This window comes from Agelaius phoeniceus, chromosome 5, assembly GCF_051311805.1.
Source record: "Agelaius phoeniceus isolate bAgePho1 chromosome 5, bAgePho1.hap1, whole genome shotgun sequence".
Taxonomy (NCBI): domain Eukaryota; kingdom Metazoa; phylum Chordata; class Aves; order Passeriformes; family Icteridae; genus Agelaius; species Agelaius phoeniceus.
Window position 1 is genome coordinate 29,420,522 of NC_135269.1, and position 23,570 is coordinate 29,444,091.

At 40.9% G+C, this 23,570-nt stretch overlaps 1 protein-coding gene across 3 annotated transcripts in view; it reads left to right on the forward strand.

Moving 5' to 3' along the window:
• The window catches only part of TMCC3 (transmembrane and coiled-coil domain family 3), a 133,677-nt gene that overhangs the window by 81,408 nt on the left and 28,699 nt on the right, over nucleotides 1-23,570 (forward strand). Inside the window, exon 1 of one of the 3 annotated variants that reach the window (XM_054631855.2) lies at nucleotides 6,578-6,816. The exons of the other annotated variants lie outside the window; for them this stretch is intronic. Within the exon in view, the coding sequence (XP_054487830.1) occupies nucleotides 6,739-6,816 (78 nt within the window). The 5' untranslated portion in view covers nucleotides 6,578-6,738. Of the gene's footprint in view, nucleotides 1-6,577; nucleotides 6,817-23,570 lie in introns of those variants that run through there. 3 annotated transcript variants of the gene reach the window in all.

The window sequence follows — 23,570 nt, forward strand, 5'->3', positions numbered from 1 at the left end:
AATATTTTCCAGTAATGGAAGTTCAGGGGGAACTCCCCCTAAAATACTAGGACTCTACTGTGTCAATACAGCTTCCAAAAATATTGCAGAATAAGCTGCTGCTTATATATTCTTGCTCAGCTCAGGTCCCAAGGATAAGACAATGGTACTGTGTGATATCTCATATAATTCATTGGTTGTATAAGAATAAAGCAGAAGACTTCAGTTTGTCAAAGACTGTCCCCCAAATTTTGTAATGAAAAATACCTTACTAAATCATGATTTTAAAAGCCCCAAAGAATCATTATGAATATTGTTTAAAAAACACATTTATTTGTTTAAAATTTTATAGTAATGACCCAGAAGTGGCTTCTTGACATATTATTGTATTTAGATATGTAAAGGTAGTGTGTTGCTAGATACTTTAAAAAATGGCTGATACTCATGTATCTAGCATAATAGAAATATCTATGCTATGCTCTGGAGTTTTTTTGTTTGCAATTTCTTGCCTTTAAAATATTTGTTGTTAAAATCAGGTGCTTGGAAAATTTCCTCAGTTAGATGAATTGTAGGTCATGAATTGTAGATCATCTTTTACATTCGTGAGGGAATTTGAACTTCATGTCGTTGTAGCTTGCATCTCTGTAGATAGAGTCACTGTAATAAAACTCAAAGGGCTATGTTGCAACAACTCTCACCAGGACAAGGTGTAGGCTTACATGTATAATCATTAATTTTTCTGTCCTCTCATAACCCATCTGTGTTTTCTGGTTGACTGGCAAGTGAGTCCTAATTCTGCATCTGACTTTGTCGATTGATATGGAAATAATTGATGTCACACATTTAGCATGACATGACTTATACAGAGCCACCACCATGCAATGTACCTCATAGATGAATAAAAATTGACAGGTTCCTATCCAGCAATGTCTGCTATCTCTGTGTGCAGCCCTCAGCCACAAACTGAGCAGGGATTCTGTGCAGCTATGGCCGCAGAGCAGTAGAGTGAAAGCTGCTGTGTATTAACTTACAGAGCCTTTAGGAGCTCAGATGTCACCTACCCAGCTACATGCCACCTCAGGGGGACTGCAGGCGCTGCTGCTCACAGAGTGGGTTAGGGTGGCACATTCCAGGAGCAATTCCTGTGCTCATGGCTATGTCTAGTGTGCTTGTTTTAATTTGAGATAAAATGTTGCCCTGATATAACCACAAGAATATGAAGTAATAGGAGATTCAGACTGGTTGTCTTCTGGCAACAGTGTGAATGGTTTGGATGCAAGTTCATATTTGTGTTTTGGAAGGGGGTACACCTTTATGTGCCAGCAGGCTGCAGCTGTTCGTCCTGCATGCCTTGTGACAGTGTCAGAGTGGCTGATTTGGGACTAAGAGGCTGCATACATTCATTCTCAGGCAGCCACAAATCACATACTATGAGGCAGAAGAAAATTTGTAAGCTGATGAGCAGCAACCATTCATGTTGCTAGAGGGAGAATTCTCTACTTGCCTCTGCAATATGGACTATCTTTAATGTAAATAGCTGGGCTCCAGGCGAGTTTTGGGTATACAGAACAGTTGGCATTTCAGTCTGCTACAAAGGTGGCTCTTACTCACAGCATTTGAAATGCAAAACACTGCCACCATCTAGTAGGTACTGTTTGCACTATTGCTGTCACTCAGCAGCAGCAGTGAGGAATTATGTAGCTGAATTTTCCTAGGTTGTATGAGAATGAGGAAAGGCCTGGAAATTGCCTTTCATCACACAGCAAGGGACACACAATAGTATGCAGGGAAAAGGAAAAAGAAGGAGAACTTCTGTTACCCTGAACTGGAATCTTTTACTTGCTTCTCTATACTTCACTCCTTATAAGTGCATCTCACTAATATATGAAAGTCTTTGTTTTGCAGTTTCTTGCTGTGTAGAAAATGTATACTCACAAAGTTTCCAGAGCTATTCTACTGTGAAAGCAGATAAAACATTTGGGACTCTTGTGATAGCAGATAAAATATTTCTTAATCAGAAGAGGACATTTCTTAATCAGGAGGAGAGGGGTTAATTTAAAATTTTATTTTGATATCTGAAAGTTTATCAACATCTTCTGAATGCTTGTTAGAACTTGGCAATACAATCTGCAAGTCTTAATGTGATCCCATGGTAGTTTGTGCTGGGTACAAACCAGCAGAGTATCTCCTTTGCTGTGAGTGTGAAAGGCTCATGCTTTGGCAGAGGAACTGGGAACTGTGACAGTGCACTCAGGGCTAACTGCAAGACCAATGCCACTCAGCACTATCCCACTTGACCTCAGACTTGGAAATGACTAACAGTCTCTTTTCACGTAGACCCTTTCCCTGGAGGCTGGCTGATGAAAGCTTTTGGAAAAAGATTTGGAGGACAAGTTAAAAAGTCTCTCAAAAGAAGTCCCAGTATCCTGTTTAGAGTACAGATGTTACCATTGTGGGAAAAGGGATCTTTGTCTTCTTCCTGATTGTACCTTTGCCAACATACCTTTGACATCAGATATTTAATTTCTCCCCATGAACATTAGAACACAACATTCAATAATAGCACTTGAAATTCTGGAGTTCAAGGTTCTCCACACGAGAAAGGTGTGCCATGCTTCCCCTTTTGCAAATAGGGTAGTAGAAGTCCAAAGAATAAAAGTAAATTGCCAAGACTCAAATTCATGATAAAACGGGAAAGAGAATGGGACCAAACCTTGAGCCAGCCTCCAAATGAAAGAATTTCCATGTTTTCCACCTCTATAAAGGTCCCAAAAAGGGTCTTTTTTGTTACTTCCCAGTATGTGTGCGTGACACCACCTAGGGGATTGTATTGTGTGGGAGTTGGGTTTTGTTAGGCAATCCCAAAAGTGCACTGGCACTTCTGGTCCCACCATGGCCTATGCATAAGTCAGCATGGAAAATTTATAGGTTGTAGGTGGGAGTGGTATGTCTGCTGTGCAAGCATTACACATAGTCATGGGGCAAAAAATGGATGGCAAAGATGCAGTCTCTGAAGAGAAGAGTGAGACAGGAACCATCTTGGGAAAGCTCAGGCTCCAGCTGATAGGTCTCCTTTGGTCAGTGCCTCTGCTGCACCTCCAGAGATTTCATTTTCCTAAAACATGGCAATACAGGCAACTGCAGTATTGATGTCTGTCCCTCTGAAAACCAAATACAGTAGTGAATACTCTTGTACAGTGATCATAAGTCTTTACTAGACCTTCTGCTCCTAATAGGCATCACTCTTTAAAAGGTCACTTTAATAAGGTAGGCAAAATAATGTAAATACCAAGAGTTAAGCATTGTGGATCAAGCCAGCATGCTGAACTGAGGGGAAGGACTGGAAAAGAATGGGCACTGACTGCTGGGCACTCAGTGAGGGATTTTGAGGCATTTGAACTTTAAAATTGGCAAAATGGACAGCTGGAATGATTTGACATTTTATCATTAATTTAAGCAATAGAAATTAATGTTTAAAATGCTTTCAGAGAAGAACTAAGGATAAGAGAATGAAACTGGACAACCGTTTCTATCTAAGTCTCTGTGAGTCCAGCTCATGCTCTTGCTGCTATCTGGAAGAATTTGCTCTCGTGGAGTTAAGGTTTAGTAGAGAGCAGGTGCAGTGTGTGGGAAGAACACTTATTTAAACTCTGTGGGCTTTTGAAAATGAGAGTGAGAGAAGTACCCAGTGAAGCTCTCAGTAGTACTGTGCTGTGCAGTATTCTGCCACGTTCAGGGTGTCACGTCTCTGTTTTGGAGTGAGGAAGGAGAGCTGTACAAACCAGCTGTGTGTGCAAGAGGAGGGCAGGTGCTCTTTGTTCAGCCAAGCCATATGAAATGCATTCTGCAAATGTGCCATAGGAAAAGAACCTGCTCCTGCTCCAGCTCAGGAAGGACCTAGAGGCCCACGTGTGAGAAGGAAAGATAAAGGGGGGAAAAGAGCAGCCTTTGGTCAGAGAATTGCATTGCACCACAGTTTGACATAAATTCTGAAGACACAGATGATTTAAGTCCAACATATGAAAAGAACATTTCTTTAGATGTTGCACCTGCAGACACTGTCAAAATTACAATGAATTACAATGGCTCCTAATTCAGCTTGTGTGGAAGGACTCTCCTGACCCATGGGACAGGTGTCTCCACCCAAGCAGCTGTTTGTCCTCCACTATACCTTGCTGCTGTGTGCAGCAGTTGTTCCCAATGGATTGGCTTGCTGTCCTGTGGTCACAGCTCCTCCAGGAGCTGGCAGTGCCAGGGCTTTTACTGTTGGCACAGGAGCTGGGAGCTCCTGTTTCTGGTATGCGCCACTGAGAGCAGTGCCCAAGCAACAGATCCACAGGCTTGCTTGGAAGGTGTGACTAATGCAACCCTGGGGTCTTACAAACCAGCTATACTATGTTCTCTTCTTAGAGGCTACATCAGGACAGAGCTTTCTTTGTAAATATAGTACTCTGCATGTTGATACTACCTCTAAATATATATTGCATATTCCTGCCTCTTTTTATCTTCAAGAGAAGTTTCACCATTTTGTGGCTAGTCTGCTACTACTATTTAAATAAGGCTGATATGTAAATAAAACTCTTAAACTTTTGAATAAAGTATGATTTATAATAAGCCTTCTATTACTAAAACATCAAGCAGTTGCAGTATTTTATGTGTCCCTATTCCAACTGCTTACCCTTTCTATGCTTTGATCAACTACATCTGGCAAGACTTTAAAAAAACCCTGAAAGTTTCTGAGGAAATAAGGGTGTTTCATCCTAGGTGCTGAAAACCACACATTCCTGTTTGGAAATGTGCAATTATTTCTTCAGTGAAAACCCCAAGCCCCACAAAATTTGCCTATTTAATTTTTTACTCAATTTACCTCCAGAGTTCCTCACTCTCTGGCACATGAATTAATGTTCATGTCTGAGCTGAAGGACTGAAAAAAGTTTCTATTTCTGCTTTTTTCCCAGCAGCCTTTTAACTTCAGCTAACTCATTCAGCTTCATAAGAAGTATAGGAAGGGTGGCAAGTCACCATCTGTGTGCAGTATCTAGTGTTAGTTTGGTACTTTGAATACTGCATTAGGAAAATAGTGCTTCCTTTAGGAAACCCACTCATTGTTTCCTTTGGGATAACTTTGTTAAAACTGGTGTTAGAGTTGAAGATGAAACATCTGCCAAGAAGGTGAGGTCTCATAGTATTTCTTTTTATTTTAGAATTCCAGGTCTTTTATTTATAAAGACCTCATTACTTTAAAACACTATCAAGGTCCTCATGTCAGATAATTAACCTCTGACAGTACTGTTATGTTGGAACATATGATTCCAATAAAACAAACAAATGGCAACAGGGAAACATTTTCTTAAAGCTGCAAGGTCCTCCTAGGGTAGTTAACTATGTTGATATTTAAGTGTGTTTATATACCCACATGCCTCGGGACTGTTGCTGTCTCCAGCTAGAGAAAAAAAGCAGTGTGAGTTGTGCATGAGCATGAGAGCAACTGTACCTAAAAGGTGAAGTCCTGCTACTCCTGCAAGAGTTGGCCTGAAGGAACTCCATATTTACTTGTGTAATAATTAGCGGTGGTAACTCAACAAGTCTGTTTATTTCAGAAAGGAAAAGAAATACATTTCCTCTACTACTTACTGATTATAAAACAGTATTTTACTTGCACTTTTCAGTGGATTAAAATGTGTTAAGTGTCACTTAAATGCATTCCTCAGCATAGAAAATCTGAAGAGGAATGTGAAGATCAGTCAGAAGCTCCACTCAACTCTTAGGAATTTAAGTGCATTGGCATACACATGCCCTAGAAAACAAGTTTTCCTTGAGCGTTCAGAAGTGTGGTTTGAAGCTCCCCTGTGCCAGGATATTGAAGGATTTATCTCACATAGGTAATATGCAGAAAAGGGGGCTGAATTGGTTGCTGTGCTGGTCTACCGAACACTTTGGAAAATTCAAGCTCTGATTATTTAGTTGATTTGACAGAATGTTGATACAATTTTATTGTGAAAGCTTATAGGTATCAAGGGCTTTCAGGCAGCAGTGTTGGTCCAGGGTACCTTAGGCTGCCAAAGTCAAAACCTTACGAGTGAGTCTGCCCAAAACTGACAACGCAATGCTTCTGGTTTCTTCCTTTCTTTCCCCTTTGGACTTCTGAACCTTTAGGTTCACAATATGCTGCACTTTGTGAGGTTTCACAGTGACCACAGGGTTTAGGTTTGTTTTAAGGCAAGTCGAGATTGCTTGATGGTAACTCCCTCCAAGACCTGGATCGGACCCAAACCAGCGGCAGTCAGCGGGAGGAACTGTCATCCCTCTGTTCAGCCATTTCTCTGGGATATCATCGTGTCCCAGCTCCAGCTGTCCCCTCAGACAGGACGGCCTCGAAAATTAAACAAACGAAGGGACTTCTGGCCCAGTCCCCCTGGCTAAGCTCTCTCCCACCTTCATCCCCTCGCAGGCGTCCTTCCTTTTTCGAAGGAGGGGGACACCCCAGCCGGGCCCCCCTCAGGACCCGTGCGGGGGGACCCGGAGCGCGGAGGGCCCGGTCGGGCTGGGGAGCGGCGGGGCGGCCGCGGGGCGGGCGGGGCCCTGCGGGCGGGGCGTGCCCGGCGCTCCCGCGCGGCGGCGGCCCCGATCCCGCTCCTGATCCCGATCCCGCTCGGTCCCGCGGCCGCGGGGCTGGTGCTTGGGCGGCCCTGGGCGGCACCGCGCCCGGCGTGGGGCAGCGGGCAGAGCAGCAGCAGCAGCGCAAACACACGCACAAGCATGCCGGGCAGCGACACGGCGCTCGCCGTGGACAGGACGTACTCGGACCCGGAGCGGCACCGGCGCCGCAAGACGAGGGTAAGGCGGGAGACAGCCGGCGAGCCGGGGGGCGACGGCGCTGGGGCTGCCTGGGGGATTGGGGTGCCGAGCTCTGACAGGCAGCCGCCAACCTGCAGCACTTTCCCCGTGAGGTCTCCGCGTTTCCTAGGCTGACGATCTAAAAGGAAGGTTTTTTCCTATGTGATTCTTTCACGTTCATGCTCTGAACACTTTTTGGTATAGGAAAATGAAATGAAACTGGATATTGACTTCATAGAAACCAATGTTCGAGGTATCCCCGCAATCGAAACCAGAGGGATACAAGTGTAATAGAGAACTTACTCACCAGAGTCAACAGTGCCGATGATTTAATGCCGCGAATCTGTCTCGATCACAGTGGTGAATACTGGGGCTTGGTTCTGTTTCTCAAGGTTTGTTTAATAAACTCGAGCAGGTGATTGTATCTGGCAGCAGAGAATTATTATGGTTCCTTTTATGAAGTTAAAAGAGGGCTGTGGCAGGAATGGAACTTGACAGAAAAAGTGCACCTGTGTGTTGTAGGGATAAAGTAAGAATATCATATATATCCATAATGTATGGCTTTATGAAATAGTTTTTCTTAGTCTCCTGGCAAGTTCATCCTTCTTTATTTTAGTGTTTTGTTCATATGGTATATATATAAACATAAACATGTGTAGGCAAAGCTGTGATCCTTTCATGTATTTAGTGGCTTTTATGGTAAATGTTCTGTTGATGAAGGCACTTTGCTTTTTAGTTTAAAGTTCTTACCTAAATGTTCAGTTCAAAAACATGTAAAAAGTGGCTCTTTCTTCCCATGCACTGCAGGAAAGGAAAAACAAGGTTGCTCTAGCTGACTTGGGATATTGGCAGAAATTCTGTTTTCTTTTCTGTGCTGAGATCCTGGGTCAGACAACAAATGAACTTTATGGTTGGAAGTGTAAGAATCAACTATTTGTGAGGCGAGATCTTTTCTGGGAGGTGACTGGGGTGAAGGTTTTGGGGTTTGGGTGTTTTATTTTCCAGTACTGCGCATTAGCAGTATTCTCCATCCCTCTTGCCCATTAATTCACAGTGATGAAAAGGAGATGGTGTGATTCAGATTGCTTCAGAATAATGAAATATTTTAAAAATAGGTAACCCTATACACTGTAGCATTACTACTGGAATCTACAATGCTCTTCACACTGTAAGGTGAATATGACACATGCTAGTCATATTTGAGTTAACAGTCATGCATTTCCTGTGTTCTTCTCTGTTGAAAGTTGAACTCATTAGTTTCTCTTTCATTGGTCTTGCTGTAAGAATAGTCACTACCTACCTAAGTGTGGCCACGGAGAAAAGTTGCATATCTTCATAATTTTTGGCATATTTAAAGGTTAAACTCTACTCCCTACTCTAATTGTTTTATTTAAAAGTATAAAGTATCATGGCTAATGCTGTGTTGTTTATTGTACTTGTGTATTGACATTTAAAAAAAATCTCATGTTTAAGGCAATTTAAAAATAGCATCAGTCTTCTGTCTGATTTTGGATTTCTTTTAATCAGAATTAGTGTCATCTTCCCTTCCTGTGACCATGAGGGCTGGAAATACAACTCTGTACAAGTTTAGAGTTGTATGTAATTGTGATGCTCCAGGGTTTGGGCTTTACAAGTTGTGTCAAATATCACAGAACTTGTAAAGTAATTGCTAGGTATGGTAGCAGCATGTTGTATGTTCCAGATGATGGTAAGACCTTGTATTAAATCTGTTTGTGCTTAGTCCAGACAAATTGGAATTTTTCCTGGGTAAGTTGCTTGGATAACTTCAATGTTTCTCTTACTGCCTTAGCCATAGGGGTAGAAATGGTCACACATTGGAGCAGCAAGAACTGGAGCTATTATGTAGAAAAAAAGCAAGAAATTAGAATGCTGGTTTTTATTTAGAGACTGAACAAAAATCATCAGAGCAGCTGAAGTTAAAGCTGCCATTCTCGAACATGGATGGAGAAGAGTAATGCAGTGCATGGACACAACAATACAGAGCTGGTGGTGGGGTTCTCAAGAACCTGAGCAGACTAGGGAGGCTTGCTGTGTGAAGAATGCCTTGGAGCTGGATTTGGTAGCAGGATAGGACATGTTGTAAGTAAGGTGAGATCCATTTAATAAAGTCTGGGGAAAAGAGAGGTGTTAAAGTAGAAGCTGCATCTCCTAGTCTGTATAAAATAGGCTACTGAGTCCAGTTTTTAGGTGATGGGTGTTAAAGGAATTCTCCAGCCTATAGGTTACTGCACGTCTTCCAAGCCCAGCTAAGGATTTTCCTTATGAGAAAGTGACACCTTTTCATTGGACAGGTAAAATGACAGTTCCAGAATTGCTATTGTGTATACTGTAGGAAGGCATCATTAAATTTAGTTTGCAGAAGTGCTGGAACAGTTTACTGTAAATACAGCCTTCGGAGTTTAAAATGTAGAGTCCAAGGGGATTTAAATATTTTTGCTGCAGCCAAAAAGCTTCTTCAGTGCATTGCAACAGGTCTGCTCAATACCTTCTTCTTTGAGGCCGTTTGAAGTGTAAGATATTGTGGGTTCTGCTAATAATTCTCCATATGTCACATTTTGTGTGATGTTCCCAGTGGCTGAACGAGAGGAAATACTTTATTTAGGTATAGTTGGATCATTCTTAACTTAGGAGAGTCACTGCTGCTGCTGAAGGCCAAATATTTTGAAGGAGAGGCTGTTCTCTCTTCTTGGATGGTCTCTTCCTTGGATGAATCACGAGAGAGTCCAGCTATGCCATGCACAGCAGTACTGAGTGGGGTGTAAAACCACTATTACATGAAGTGTAATGGATTTAGTGCCTTACAGTTCTGCTTTTATGTGATGGGTACAGGTTTATAGCCATGTAGTTGCCTTAGTTCTGGAAAATCATCCATCTCCAGATTAGGAAGGGTGCCCTTCCAGGAGATTTTGCCTGCCTCTCCTTGCCAATAGTATCTGGTCACTATAATCTGGATTACTGCAGATCGCTCCGGTGGTGCAGGTGAAATCCATGGACAATACAGCCATGCAAAACATTTCCTGTCTTCTCTGCTAATGCCAGTTGCTGCAGCTTCACTGTGCTTAACATCCACTTCTAGCTGATTCCTGCAATGCTTCAAAACAAATCTTTGAAAAACATTCAAAATCAGGACCTAAGATATGAAGTAGAACAATTTGGGAACAGGAGTTGCATTTTTAGTTGTACTGAACAAAATACTGCTCTTGCTGGAATGTAACTGGCAGGATAGTTTAAAAAAGTGTCATAGTGCTTTCTTAAGGAACTTGATTTTGCAGTAAGCATTGTGGAAGACTAGGGTGTTCAGATTCTGCCCACACTATATTTCTTGATCAGTAAGTCCATGTAGAGGTCTATGCAATTGCAATAGTTCACATTCCTGAAGCTCAAACTGGCCTAGCTATGCTAACCCGTGCCTCACTGTGCTGACTTTTACTTCAAGAGCACTGTGTCAGGACTGCCTTTCAAGACTCTATAAGGGTCTGTTAAAGCTATCTTTTTTCTTTTTTTTTTTTTTTTAATCTGTTGATCAGGACATTGCTCTTCACTCTTGATGTCTTACCCATTACTGAACAAGAACCCTCTGCATTTCATCATTTCATCAGGACTATAAATTTATAGGTATGGCTTTGGAGGAGAAAAGTCCTTTTCCAGTACAACTAAAACACATAAATTCCTTAACTTCAGCCCATCAGCAGTCTATGTAGAAGTCTGCTTGCTTTTAGCAAGTACCAGATGCATTTGAGAAGTCCCAATTGATTTCTTGCACATTGGAGCTTATTCAGAACTTTCTTTTTATTAGTGGAAAACAGAATTGTAAAAAGCCTTCCTTTATCTGAAACAAACACACAAACCTTACCTGGAACAGGTGTGGTTTGTTTATTAATGAATAGAGAAACTAATTTCAAGCTTCTTGTTCTTTCAGCCTTAGTGATACTAGCAGCAGAATCAGTGGTTTTTTTGGATTATTTAATTCTTACGTGATCATGCATATAAAAGGCTTACACTAAAAAAAAAGCCCAGAAATTCACTTCCTTTCTACTGATGAAAAAGCATTCTGTGGAATGTCTCTTCTCATTTTCCATGTCTCTCTTATGATCCTTCCCATTGATCTTGTCTATAGGCAAGGCAGACTTTAATAATCCCTCCTCATATGTGTGTCTTTCTAAGCCTCTAATCACTTTCATCATCTGTCCTTGAATTCCCTTTATTTCTTAAAATCTTCAGTAGGTTTGGAGGAAATGACATAAAGGAACCTAAAAGGATTAAAAACAAACAAATAACCCCAAACAGAATACTCCACCAAAACAAACAAAGCAAACAAATCGAACAACAAAACCCCACCAAGTCTAACCAAAACAAAAAACCACTCCACCCACAGTTTTAGGAGATGGGGAGATTTAATCTCCTGGTGTTCTTTTAAATACAAAGATCACTGTGGAAGACATGCCTGTTCTGGGCTCTTTTAACCTGTAAACAAACCTCCCTCCTCTTGTGCTCTAAGACCTTACACACACTTTTGCCCACAGTTCCCTCAGGTTTGGACATAAGACAAAAATAATTTCATGAGACAGTTTTACTAGGACCTCCAAGCTTTAGTTTTAAATCCACAGTGTAATTAGAAATGTGTGAAACCTGTCAAAAGGTAGCCTGCATGATCCAGGGGAACTGGAAATAAGAAAGACTGACTACTTTGTTAGAACTGAAGAAAAGCCTGGTTTGTTCATTTAAAACAGTAAACTGTTGATTATTTTGTCCATTTAGAACTGTTTAAGAAACTTCTTACTTTTTTATTCCCTAGTGCCAGAAAAGAATATTAGAAAGTTTCCAAAGTTGGGTTTTTTGGTTTTGTTTTTTTTTGAGTTTTGGGATTAAATACACCTAAAAGCTAAAGGGCAGTGTTAGGTCAAATGAAACAAAAGGGAAGTTGTTTCTGTGCAGCTTAGTTTAGCGTTGCTGTGCTCCCCTGATCCTGCAAGGTGAAGCTCTTTGGTAGTCTTATAGGCTATAAAGGTTGTGTTCTCACCCACTTCATCTTTTCCCTAACCCAATTAGACAGTTTAAAACATTACGTAGAATGGAGGATGCATCTTCTTTCTAAGGTTTAAACTGATTTTAAGTTTGGAATCTTTATACTTAGACCTTTCATAATTTTTGGTTTTCACCAGAAGAATTCACATATCTGAAGACTGTAGAGACTTTCCTTTGTTGTGCTGTTGATCCATCCTCATTGCAGTGGATGGTATTGCTTACAGGACTGGGGAATTCTTATCGCCTTTCAATGTTAGGTATATGTAAAAAAGTCACTGGGGGAAAATTGCCAGCCTTCTGATTTGCTTTCCTTTTGAAGGCCGTGTAATTGTTCTTCAGTCGGGTTGCCAGCAGTGATGCTGGGGGATGGCACGAGCTCCAGATCCCTGCCTTGCTTGTTGTCATCATCTCCGTAGGTAAGGCTTTCACTAGGCACCGTCTAGGTCTGCACAGGGGCTGAGCCTTCAAGGTTTTGGTGGGTTTGACATCTAATCTTGTCCAAATTTAAAAGATCCCTGCTGCACATTGTCCCATTTTGGTTCTTTTGGGAACATTAGCAAGTATGCAGCTTTCATCTTCACCCCCCACAGTAAGTATGATTTTTGGGAAGGACTTGTGTGGGAGATTAATTTCTATGTAGTGCTGAGGAATGGTGAAACATAATTCTCCCTTTCCACTTATATATCCAGGTGGAGAGACTTTACAAAAGAGCATTGCAGTGTTTACTACTGAAAGTTTTCTGTTCTTCCCTTAGTCTGAAAGAGGGAGGATTAATATGCAAGACACAAATTAATTAACCTGCTGATCTAAAGCCTTCACATATGGGACCAAAAATGTACTGGAATGTCTTGAACCTTACCAGACACTCAGCAAGTGAGAACTCCTCTAAAGCATTTGTTACTGTAGAAAGCTGAAATTAGGCTTTTTGTTTTCAAAAAAAAATACAGAAAAGCTTAATATTAAGAGCTTGCTCACTTCATTATTGTCCTGTTTAGGGGTTGCAACTGGATAAAATTTCAGAGAGCAGAAGTTTTGGAAACCACTGGTACTAATATTTTCTTACTTACCTCTGTATTGGACAGTGTATTTCAATGGACCTTTGATATAAAGTATTTAGCATCAATTCTTGATAATTCTCTGTTAACCTTTACTATAGTAGGTATATTTTCCTTGGCTTTTCCTATTTGTGTACAGTTTGTGTACCAGTTGCCTTCCTTGTAAATATTTGTTTCAGTATCTCTGGATGAAGAAGTTATGCTGGGGATGCACAGAATTGACAGTGCACTCTTGAATTAAAATGAATCTGTGATTCAGGTAGTGCTGAATCATTTGCAAACTTCTGATTAACATCAGGGGCCTATGGAACCAATCTGAGATGAATTAGAACAGACTTATGGAAACTTCTCTGTATATTAACTCTTCTTAACAGGATGGGAGATGTTGCTTCCAGTTGATATTACAGTTTCCTTTAGCTTAAACTAGGATGGTGTAGGTGGGTTTTTAACTTTGTTTTTGCTTTGTAAATAAATGATCTTGTAGTGGGTTTGGCTAAAAATGTATGGAAACCTGTTTAGTTTCCTGGCAAAACTGTGATAGAAAGAACAGCCACTCTGTGTGCATCTAAGGACTGCAGCAATTAAACACTCTAATTATCAATGTCATGTGATTTTTTTCTTTTTTTTTTTCTTTTTGGTTGAAGTTAGTAGAAGTATGGCTTTCAAAAAGGCTATGACATTATTGGCTTCTCAAGCACTGAATAAGATTTTTTTTTTTAATTGACTTGCTCCTCCTGTTTAAAGCAAGCCTTTGCATCATGATGAAAGTTGGTGTTTTAAAGATGGGGAAGATGGCAATGCTCTGGAGTTAGTTTATGTATACAACAGGTGTTGATTTGTAAGGTTAGAAAAAGCATTAAGTAGGGCTAATGGAGGTATAAGACTTCTATTCTTAAATAAACAAACCAAACCTGATATTGCCTACTGCCACCTAAAAAGCAAGTAACACAGTTTACAGGAAATGTGAGGAATTGGGGTCTTGGGATTATTGAATATAAGGGAATTTCTAAGTGGGCTTTAAACTAGACTACAAGAATTACTGTTACAAGAAAAGAAGCCTTGTTAGGGTAAGTTAATTTAGCAGGTTTCTCTGGTTTTACTGCATTCACTCCCTTTATTCCAAGTTATTCTAGTACATGTAATACAGAAATTAGAATTCAGCTAGTGCTCATTGTTCAAATGCAAAATGATATAAATATGCAGAAAATGTGCTGCTTTATACCAGCATGTCTGTACAGGTGAGTGATGTGCAAAGATCAAACTGACAGACCAATTACAACTGACTCTTAACATTTTTCTAATTCAGGGCAGTAGAGCTTAATGTACTTTAAGTTTGCTGAGGACTTGCTAAGATTCACTGCTTTACCCTCACTTCCTAGGAAATTAATTAATTCATATGAAATGGGAGCTGGCTGTGGGACTGCAGTGGGCACTGACTGTGTTTTGGATGATTGTTGACAAGAAGCTTTGGTTGAAGGTTGCAAGGACAGGTGGAAGCTTTGGAACCGAGTAGGATCAAACCCAGTGCTAGTCTGAAAGAGGCATTTAGTGTTAGAAGAATTAAATTAACAGAGCTTATTAATAAGAGTTGCCTAGGTCAGGCGTGAGGACCTTTCTTACCCAAGAAAGACTGAAAAAGACTTGTCTGTTCACTCATTCACAGCTGCTTCTCCAGTCTGCAGCACTAGCTCTCAGCAGCTTTGGGCATGTTCAGGGCAATAGCAAGGAAAGGAGAAGATAGCAGGGAAACATGATGGAGAGAGGAACAGAGGTGGGAATTTCATGTGCTTAGCCTAAAATGGATTTGCTGCTCAGAACGGAGCCCACTCCAAAGGCCAGGTGTAATTTTCTTTTCCCCCTTCTGTAGTCCACACAGATGACTTGAAAATAAAATGTTTCAGGATTTGATATTACTTCAGCTACTGATACACATGCATTATATGGGATTGTGTGGCTCTTACTATGTTAGGAATCTTTGTTTTACTAGAGCTTTCGGCAGGAGTAACATAATCCTGTGTCATGGCTGTCCCTGATACGTTTTGTCAGAATAGTAAAGTGTCTCTTCACTTCATCAGGTTTCTAATTTCTTTCTTCTCCCATGCCTATCCAGGGAAAGAGCCTATCTTTTTTCATTCCCCTCTCCTGACATACCTTTAGAAAGAAATCTGACTACATCTTGTCACCTGTATCCAGTCCTTTTTTGGAGCAAATTACAGAGTATCATCTTGATGAACAAAAGAAGAATTACAGCCTTCTCCTAAAATAAGAGTTTAAAAGATATTCTTAATTGTCTCTTTTAAAGCCAGATAGTAAATGTCAGCAGGCTGATTCAAGCTGCCCAGGCTTTGGGTCTGCTAAAATAGGTCCACAGAAGGTTTACAGCAAATTTGCCACACTCCTGTGTTGTTGTCCTGACCAGCTTTCTGTGCAGGTCTCTGCTGTGGAACCCTTTCTTCACATTGAAGAATTGCTGCCGTGGGTGACGAGGCCCTTGTGATACACAGCATCATCACAGGCAGGTGGTGCTGCTTCTGGTGAGGGCCTCTGATCTATACAAGAGTTATGCTCTTCCTGTCCTGGGCAAGTGTGGTGGTTTGACAGGAAATGTGTTTTTTGGGATGCTGTGTTTTGGGCCAATGGATATTCAGGCTTTAATATTGGCATTTAACCTGGCCATTGGGACATGGACACGCCTCTGAGAACACGGGGTTAAAAGCAGAGCTCTCCCCTGGGAGGGTCCTCTTGGGTTTCCGGTGGGAAAGTGTTCGGGTCTCTCCCCCGGCCCAGCTGCTGGCTGGGCAGGGGGAGGGGAAAGCCATGTGGCCGAGAGAGGTAGGCCTGAGCCCCGGGGTGGAAGGGTGGAAGAGAGAGAGAGAGAGAGAGACACCGGGAGCCATCGGGCAGCCCCCCCTGAGAGACAGAGAGAGAGAGAGAAAGAGCCGCTGCCTGAGACTGTAACCTTGAAGCTTGATAAACATGGGCCTGTGCCGGCAGCACGGCTGGGACGGAGAAGAGGGGGGGGTTCAGCCGGCCACTTGTAGGAGCTTTTAACCCCTTTTTGGAAAATGAGAACTTTACAGAACATTGACCTTTCCTAGAAGATAGAGTGGAAGATGAAAAAGGAAATGGGCCAGTGTAAGAGAGGTCTGGGCGAGTGAGAGATAGTAGAAGAGTAGAGAAGAATCCTAGTGGGAAGAGATGATGGAGTAGCTTTTGCTGGACTCTTTTTGTATAGCCATGGACAGAACCATGTTCCTTGTGATACAGAGACTGCATTCTAGGGGGAGGCAATGGCCTCAGAGCCAAGAGGGTTCAGTGTTGATGCCCCTCGGCCCCAGGGGGTGAAAAAATATGGGGGGGACAGGTGTCCCAAAGGAGAGATTGTGGGGACAGGTGTCCCAAAGGAGAGACTGTGCCTTTTTTGGATCGGGACAGAGCATCCTTAAAAGACAACCCTAGAAGCAGTTCTGGTCCGTGTTCAGTGGTGAGAGCACTGGACATGAAAAGGAAGAAGTCACGACGGCAGATGTACTCCGGGCGGTGCCACAAGTGACACAGAAACACACGAGGCTTCAGCTGTGTTTCCAGGGGAAGCCCATGGCACAAGAAGGACTCCTCTCCTCTTGATGAACTGAGGATTGATTGTTTGAAGGGTGGTGCTGGACCGAGAGTTGGTGATTTGAGAAACAAATGTATTGTGTTGGAAATTTGGTGGGGGGAGGAGGAAATGCATTTGTGAAGTTTTCATTTTCCCTGTGTATGTGTGTTCCTTTTTCTTTGTAGTTGTAGTGTAGTTAATAAAGTTTTGTTTTCTTTTTTCCCTAAGTAGGAGCCTGCTTTGCTTATTCCTGGTCACATCTCACAGCAGAAACCAGGGAGAAGGTATCTTCATGGGGGCACTGGCATTGTGCCAGTGTTAAACCATTACAGCAAGAGATTTAGATTCAACAGAGGCATGGGAAGGCTGGGGATGAGAGAGAGAGCAAAAGCATTTATAAACAAGACCTGAGGAAGATTTAAGAAAAGGGTAATAGTGAAGACAGTGAAAAGTTTGACAATCAGTGAGAGGGTCTCCTCTGCTTGCCAATAGTTACATGAAGAAATTTTGAGACTGTCCTTGTTGGCTCTTGCATGTTTTGTTCCCATAAACTGTATGGATGTGGTTAAGAGTAATTTGTCTTGGGAAGCACCAAGGAGCATTACTGTCTGTAAGAGCTAGGTGTTTATTGCTACTCATAAAAGGAAGTGTGCCATCGTCAGGTTATTCCTTTGTGTCTTTCCAGTGTTAACTCCTATGGTATCCTCTCTCTAGTGCAGAGAGAGATCCTATTGAGCAAATCTTCTGTTGCTGGTATTTAAAAAACTGGTTTTGATGCTTTTCTACCTGTGGGACATCATTGTGTCTTGCAGCATAAATTTAATGTAGAAAAATCTGCACCCATAGCTTTTATGAGCTTTTGTTTTTGCCTCTGGGAACTCTGTTTCTCTTTTTTCACCAGATAACCAGAAGGACATCAATAGCAGCTGAGTTCAGGAGGGTGAATTAGACAGGACCTATGACCTAACAAAGCTTGATCTGAAAATGATAGAGGAAAATCTTTGGTTACCTCCATAAAACTCGGTGTCAAACTTTGGTTGGTATTTGTTGATGCCAGAAGCTATGATAATTTTTGGGAGTTGGGAAGCTGGGCTTTGAGTGCAGGAAATTACAAATTGTTCTTTCAAAAGATGTTTTGACCTACGTTGCCACTTTTCATGCAGATTTTAGGTGAGACTTCTTGGTTTTTAGTGACTATGTATATTACACTGTAGCTTATATGCAAACTGCTCTTTAATTTTGAGGAATTTCTCTTGCAATGAAGATCCACCCACTTGTGGTGTTTTAGAACAAATAGCCCAGGCCTTGTTTGAGTTACTTTTGTTTGGACTTGACAGAGTCAGCTAGAATAATCTTTGTGTGTACAGTGCCATTATGCAGTGTGGCACTTAATGTCAGAGAAGGATAAAGTTCAATGAGTTCCTTGAAGAAAATGTATGTTTTGAAATGAACTCTAGGGCAGTGGTGACAACTATAGCCTAAGGCTCTGGTGACATGGGTTCACGCTACTGTGACAGCTCTCGGTCCTTGTGTAATGGTGGGAGTCATTTAACCTCTGGGAAGAGAGTGTGGTTTCTTCCAGCATGTGCAGGAGGGAGGATAAATACTGTGAAGGATACATATTTCAGAATCATTAGCCATCCAAGTGGATACTTAAGGAAAAACCACCTCTTACTGGTTTTAGGCTTTTAAAAATATACAGTGAATGCGTGTTCCTGCTTTCTACATCAAGCAGGAGCTTTTAAGACTATATGCCGTAGGTGCTTCTTCCCCCCAAATAGTGGAAGTCTTGTGTAACTGTTTGAAATTGGGCATTTTCTCTTAAGGCAGTTGCACACTCTTTGTAGTTGAGAGTTGGAAAGCAATTGCAGTGATCTGTATAATCTCTGTTGATTTTGAAGAAGCTCATTCTACATCACTTAAAGCTGCGTACCTGAAGCTGGCTGAGACTAAATCTAGTCTAAATAGCTGTGGCAGTGAATATTGCAAACACTGCATAAAAGATGCAACTTTCACTGTTTTTCATGCATTATAGAACTAGATGTATGTACTGAACATCTAGACATCTGTGCCAAATTGCTCTGAGTAGGACTTAAAGTTCTTTTAGGCAGAAAAGCAAAAGAATATTCTGGCCCTTTCTCTTACATAGTGCATTCTTAAAATTACTGATTCTTCATTTCACTTATGCATAATTGTTTTAGGAAAACTTAAAAAAAAAACCACTGTCTTTTTGCCAGCTTTGCCATTATGCAAAAAAATCATTGGTCTCTGATTGTTCAGAAATTTGGCAGTACAGGATGTTACCTTACCTTTCCCATTGCTTTTTTTATATGTAAAGGAAGAAAGGTGAAAAAATAGAAATTTGTGACTTGGAAAGAAGGAGAGGACTCTTGAATTTACCTTATTGTTACTGCAAGAATATCTGATTTTGGGAAAAGAAAGGCCAATGATTATTTTATAGACTTCCTGATAAGATGGCTTTAAAATGTTTCTGTCATGGTTTAACCCCTGGCAGCCACCAAGCCCCAGGCAGCTGCTTGTTCACTCTCCCTCCAGTGGGAGAGAATTAGAAGGATGAAGGCTGGAAAATTGATGGGCTGAGATAAGGACAGTTCAGTAGGGGAAGCAAAAGCTGCACAAAGGCAAAGCAAAACAAGGAATTAATTAACTTCTTCCAATTGACAGACAGGTGTTCAACCATCTTCAGGAGATCAGTGCCCCACCAGTTACTTGGGAGGACATACGCCATCACTCTGAATGTCTCCCCTCTTTCCTCCTTCTTTCCCCTCCCTTTATATAGTGACTATGATGCCATGTGGAATGGAATATCCCTGTGGTCACTTGGGGACAGCTGTCCTTGCTGTGTCTCCTTCCAACTTCTCGTGCAACCCCAGCCTTGTTGCCAGTACAGAAAGCAGACAAGGCCTTGGCTCTGTGTAAACCCTGCTCAGCAATAACAAAAACACTTCTATAATATCAACCCTGTGTTCAGCACAAATCCAAAGCAGAGCCCCATACCAGCCAACTGTGAAGAAAATTAACTTTATCCCAGCCAAAACCTGCACAGTCATATAGAGTTAAATTCACTTTATTTATATCCCGTGCACATTGCAATAAATCCCTTAATTTCTATTTTTAAGAGGAAATTTTTCTGTCTGATTTCATCTGGTATAATTTGCTAATCTTAGGGATGTGAACTTCTCATGGTTTAGTGAGACAAAATTGTAATAGCTGTGTCTGAATTCTTATTTCAAATTTATCACTGTGTCTTTCTATTTATGGCCAAATATGTTGCTTATGATGTGGCTGTTTTGGTGACTAACAGTATGATGGACTGATAAATACATACTTTAGTGAAGGTAGGGTTAGTGGCTTGTAAATGATAACAAAATCTTCTTCCACTATGATTTTGATCAGTCTCATGTCATAATATACTGAACCATTGTATCAGTGTGGTTTAAGGTTGGACAGCAGCTTGGAAATATTTTCTTTGAACTGAGCTTCTGAAATTCCATTGTAAGGAGCTGTGAAATTCCCATTGATTTTATTAGCCAACACATGAAGCAATATCTTTAATTACTTTAATAATTACTCTTTGCTAAATTTGGGGAAGCTTTGATTTTAGAGTGTAATGCCTTGCACCGTTCACTGCTGTTATTAACATAATACCAAGATCCAGTTCTGAGGCTTCTGTGATAAACTTGCATCATTCTCTAAATGTTTTTTCTTCCTGGAGCAAACAGGTCGATCTTGTTGGTAATGTTGTCATTAGCTTTGCAAGAACAATAAGATTTAGGAAACTGTCATGTTAACAAAGGTACAAAGTGTCGTCCACTCAACAGCTCATTTCCCAATGCAAAAAACCCCTTGGCATTTTCACAACAGATGTGCTTTTTTTTTTTTAATAGTGAACGCTCAGAAGTATTCCTTAGGCTAACACTATGCTGAGCTTTCTTCTGTCAGCACTACAAGCACCATAGTCAATTCAATTTATGAGACTTCTGGCTAGAATCATGGTGTTACATGTAACAGTAGAATCCATTTAGCCACTGAAATACTAACATTTTGAATAAAAATAATTAATATGTGTTACTATTGTAATTCACACTGGCCAGGGAATCCCAAAAGAGGATATGTCCTGAGCCAGTATCAGTGTGGTAACTCACAGATGAACAATTATAAACAGCAACTTCCTAATCTTACCTCTGTTCTGCCAATTTTGTCTTTTCATAATGATGTTGACAAACTACAATATCTGTACAAATTTCCCCAGGGATGGAAAACTGCAGGGACTGGTATGAAATGTAGGTCCCAGAGGAAAAAAAAAATAGCATTCTACATATTTCACATAATTTAGCAATATTTTTCCCCACAAACAAAACATTGGAGGAAAAGATTAGTCAGATTTTCTAAAATAAATACAGTATTCATCCTTCCGTTCTGTTTGTGCTCATTTTTGTAAAAGGAAAAAAAGGTTGCATGCAAATAAAATATGGAAAGGGTATAAATATTTTATATGTTTGCAATGTATGTCACTTATGTGCCAATAACAAGAAGAAGCATCTGGGTGTAGAAGAAGAAGATCTAACTGCAGGTAGAGAGAGTAAATCAAGACAAAATTTTTATTCATGGTAGTTTTCAAATTACTTTCCAAACCTGAGGAACAGCAAAAATGCATTACTCCCTTGGAAAGGAAGCCTATTAAGTTTATTAATGTAATTCAATGTTAGGAGCAAGGAATTTCCTTTAAGTCCTTTGTTTCTCTCCTGGAAATGATTTTTCATGTTTCCTGAGGCTTTTATATCATTCAGAGTTGTTTAACAATTATATTCTGCCTAGTAAATATGACAGGAGAGTAGAGGCTTCAAAGGTAATGAGCCCAGACATGTTGTGAAAATGATTTTCATGTGTCCTCACCAGGCACCTATCCATTCTTGAAGGGAGTGGAAGTCAGAGACAATTTTCCTGTTATCCACTGGCTGGCATGCCAGTCCATCAGCAGGCAGACAGTTGAAGATTATCCAGAGAATTTGCTTTCTTGCCTATTTGTTGGGCCAGAATGGTTTTGCAAGGCACACTGTTGAAGCTGAAGCCATTATAAAGGACAATTAAGGACACTGGAGCAGGCAGAAAATACTCTCTAGCATTTTGGGTGCATAAAAGAATCTGAGGAATGGGGTGAGGAGATCTGGAAAGGTGCTGCTGGTGTTGTTGCTTTAGGAAATAAATCTAAAGTCCATATGTTACCACATGGTGTTGTTTTTCCTGAACTAGTGTTTCTGTGGGATTGTGAGGGGTTATACAGCATACTGTCCCTGCCTCTTCTTCTCTAGCAGTTGACATGTTCAAGCTGAGCTAGGGCTCAGAGCTCTGAGTGGTGCCTATTCATATTCAGCCACTGATCAGGTGTAGTGTGTGCCCTCTGCTCACAGAATCATGGACTGGCTTGGTTTGGAAGGGACCTTGAAGATCACCTACTTCCAGCCCTCCTGCCATGGGCAGGGAGCCTTTCACTAGCCCAGGTTGCTCAATGCCCTCTGCAGCCTGGCCTTGCAGTGCCTCTGTCTGTGCCATGGAGCTCTGCCACAAAAGGCAGCTTTATACTCTAATTTGAATAAAGCTTCCATATCATCAGGGTAGTGATGAATTGACAAAAGTATATTAATAGTGAAAACTCAATTAATGGTCTTCCCAAAGTGCATAGGTGAAGGTGTTCTAGCATCTTCAGTGTCTCATGTTGGACTGTAGAAACAAAGAGCATTCCTTGGGAACATTGGGAGGGCATGTTTGATTTGGGTATACTATCCCAAGCAACTCTTGTGCTTTTAGCAGCAAACAGGTGGCCAGAGAAAGCACTGTGAAGGGAGCACTGTAGCTGCCTTCAGAATGAGACTGTGTGCCTTTGGGAAGGCATAACGTGTCCAGTGAAGAAGCAGATATTGACAGCAGAGCACTTTGTTCTGGTGTGGTGCTTGGTGGTACTCAGTGCTTCCTGCTGCAGTTGATGGGCAGCATTAATCTCTTTTCACCCCATTTTCATGTGCCCCTTTTCTTACCAAGTCATTGCTCTCTTCATTGGGAGCAAGAGCTGTAGGAAGTGCTTGTGTGGATACCCTTGGACTGTGTCTGAAATTTTAGCTGGATTGGTTCATTCACTGAAGACTAGTGTTAACTAAATTTGGCCATATGTTTCATCTTGTAGGGGGATAAATGGAAAATTCTTGTCAATCTGTATTTTAAATTCTGTATTCATTGCTGTCTAGTGATTTGTTTGATTTGGGCTTTTTTTCTGCCAGTCGATGTACTTAATTCTGTTTGTTAGTGTTTCAGTGTCTTCAGGTGCATGGTATAATGATGTTCCTGATAATTTTTTTTGAGAATCTGGATTCATCCATGCTTGTGAACACAAATAGCAATTGATGTTGGTCAAATATTTGAAATGCCTTTCTGCACTGCTTAGCTGACAGACAGTGTGGAAGAATGGCCTTTACTGAAGTAACTCTGGTTGCCGCTTCGGGAGCTCTTGATCTAGAGGTCTTGAGAGAGCTCTGGGCTTTTCAGTATGCTTGATTCTGTGCATGACATTCATACTTCATTTTCATGACCACTGAAGCAAGAAAATTGTGGCCTTCATAAAAAAATTAAAATTTTGCTTTTTTTTGGTATGGCTTGTTGTGTGGTATCTTACCAAATATTAAGTGTTTTAACAGCTTGCCCATACTTCATGCATTTTCAACAAAAAAATAAAATACAACTTAATACATTTTGGACTTTGCTGCATACAAGGCTGGATGCCACAGGTAATTTTTTAGCTTTGGTTCAGTTTTTGCTTGCCAAACTTTAGACATCCCTATTAGATTCATAACCAGAAGAATTGAAGCTTCAGGCAAAGAAAGAACATTTTTTTGAGAATTTTCCTATTCACGTTTCCAATATAGAGCAGGCTCGTCCAATAAGATGTACCAAAGGATGTAACCTATTTTGTGCAGTTACTTGCTGTGCTCTGTCTAATTGATGAAAATCTCTTGCATGAGTATATTTAATAGAAAAAAATA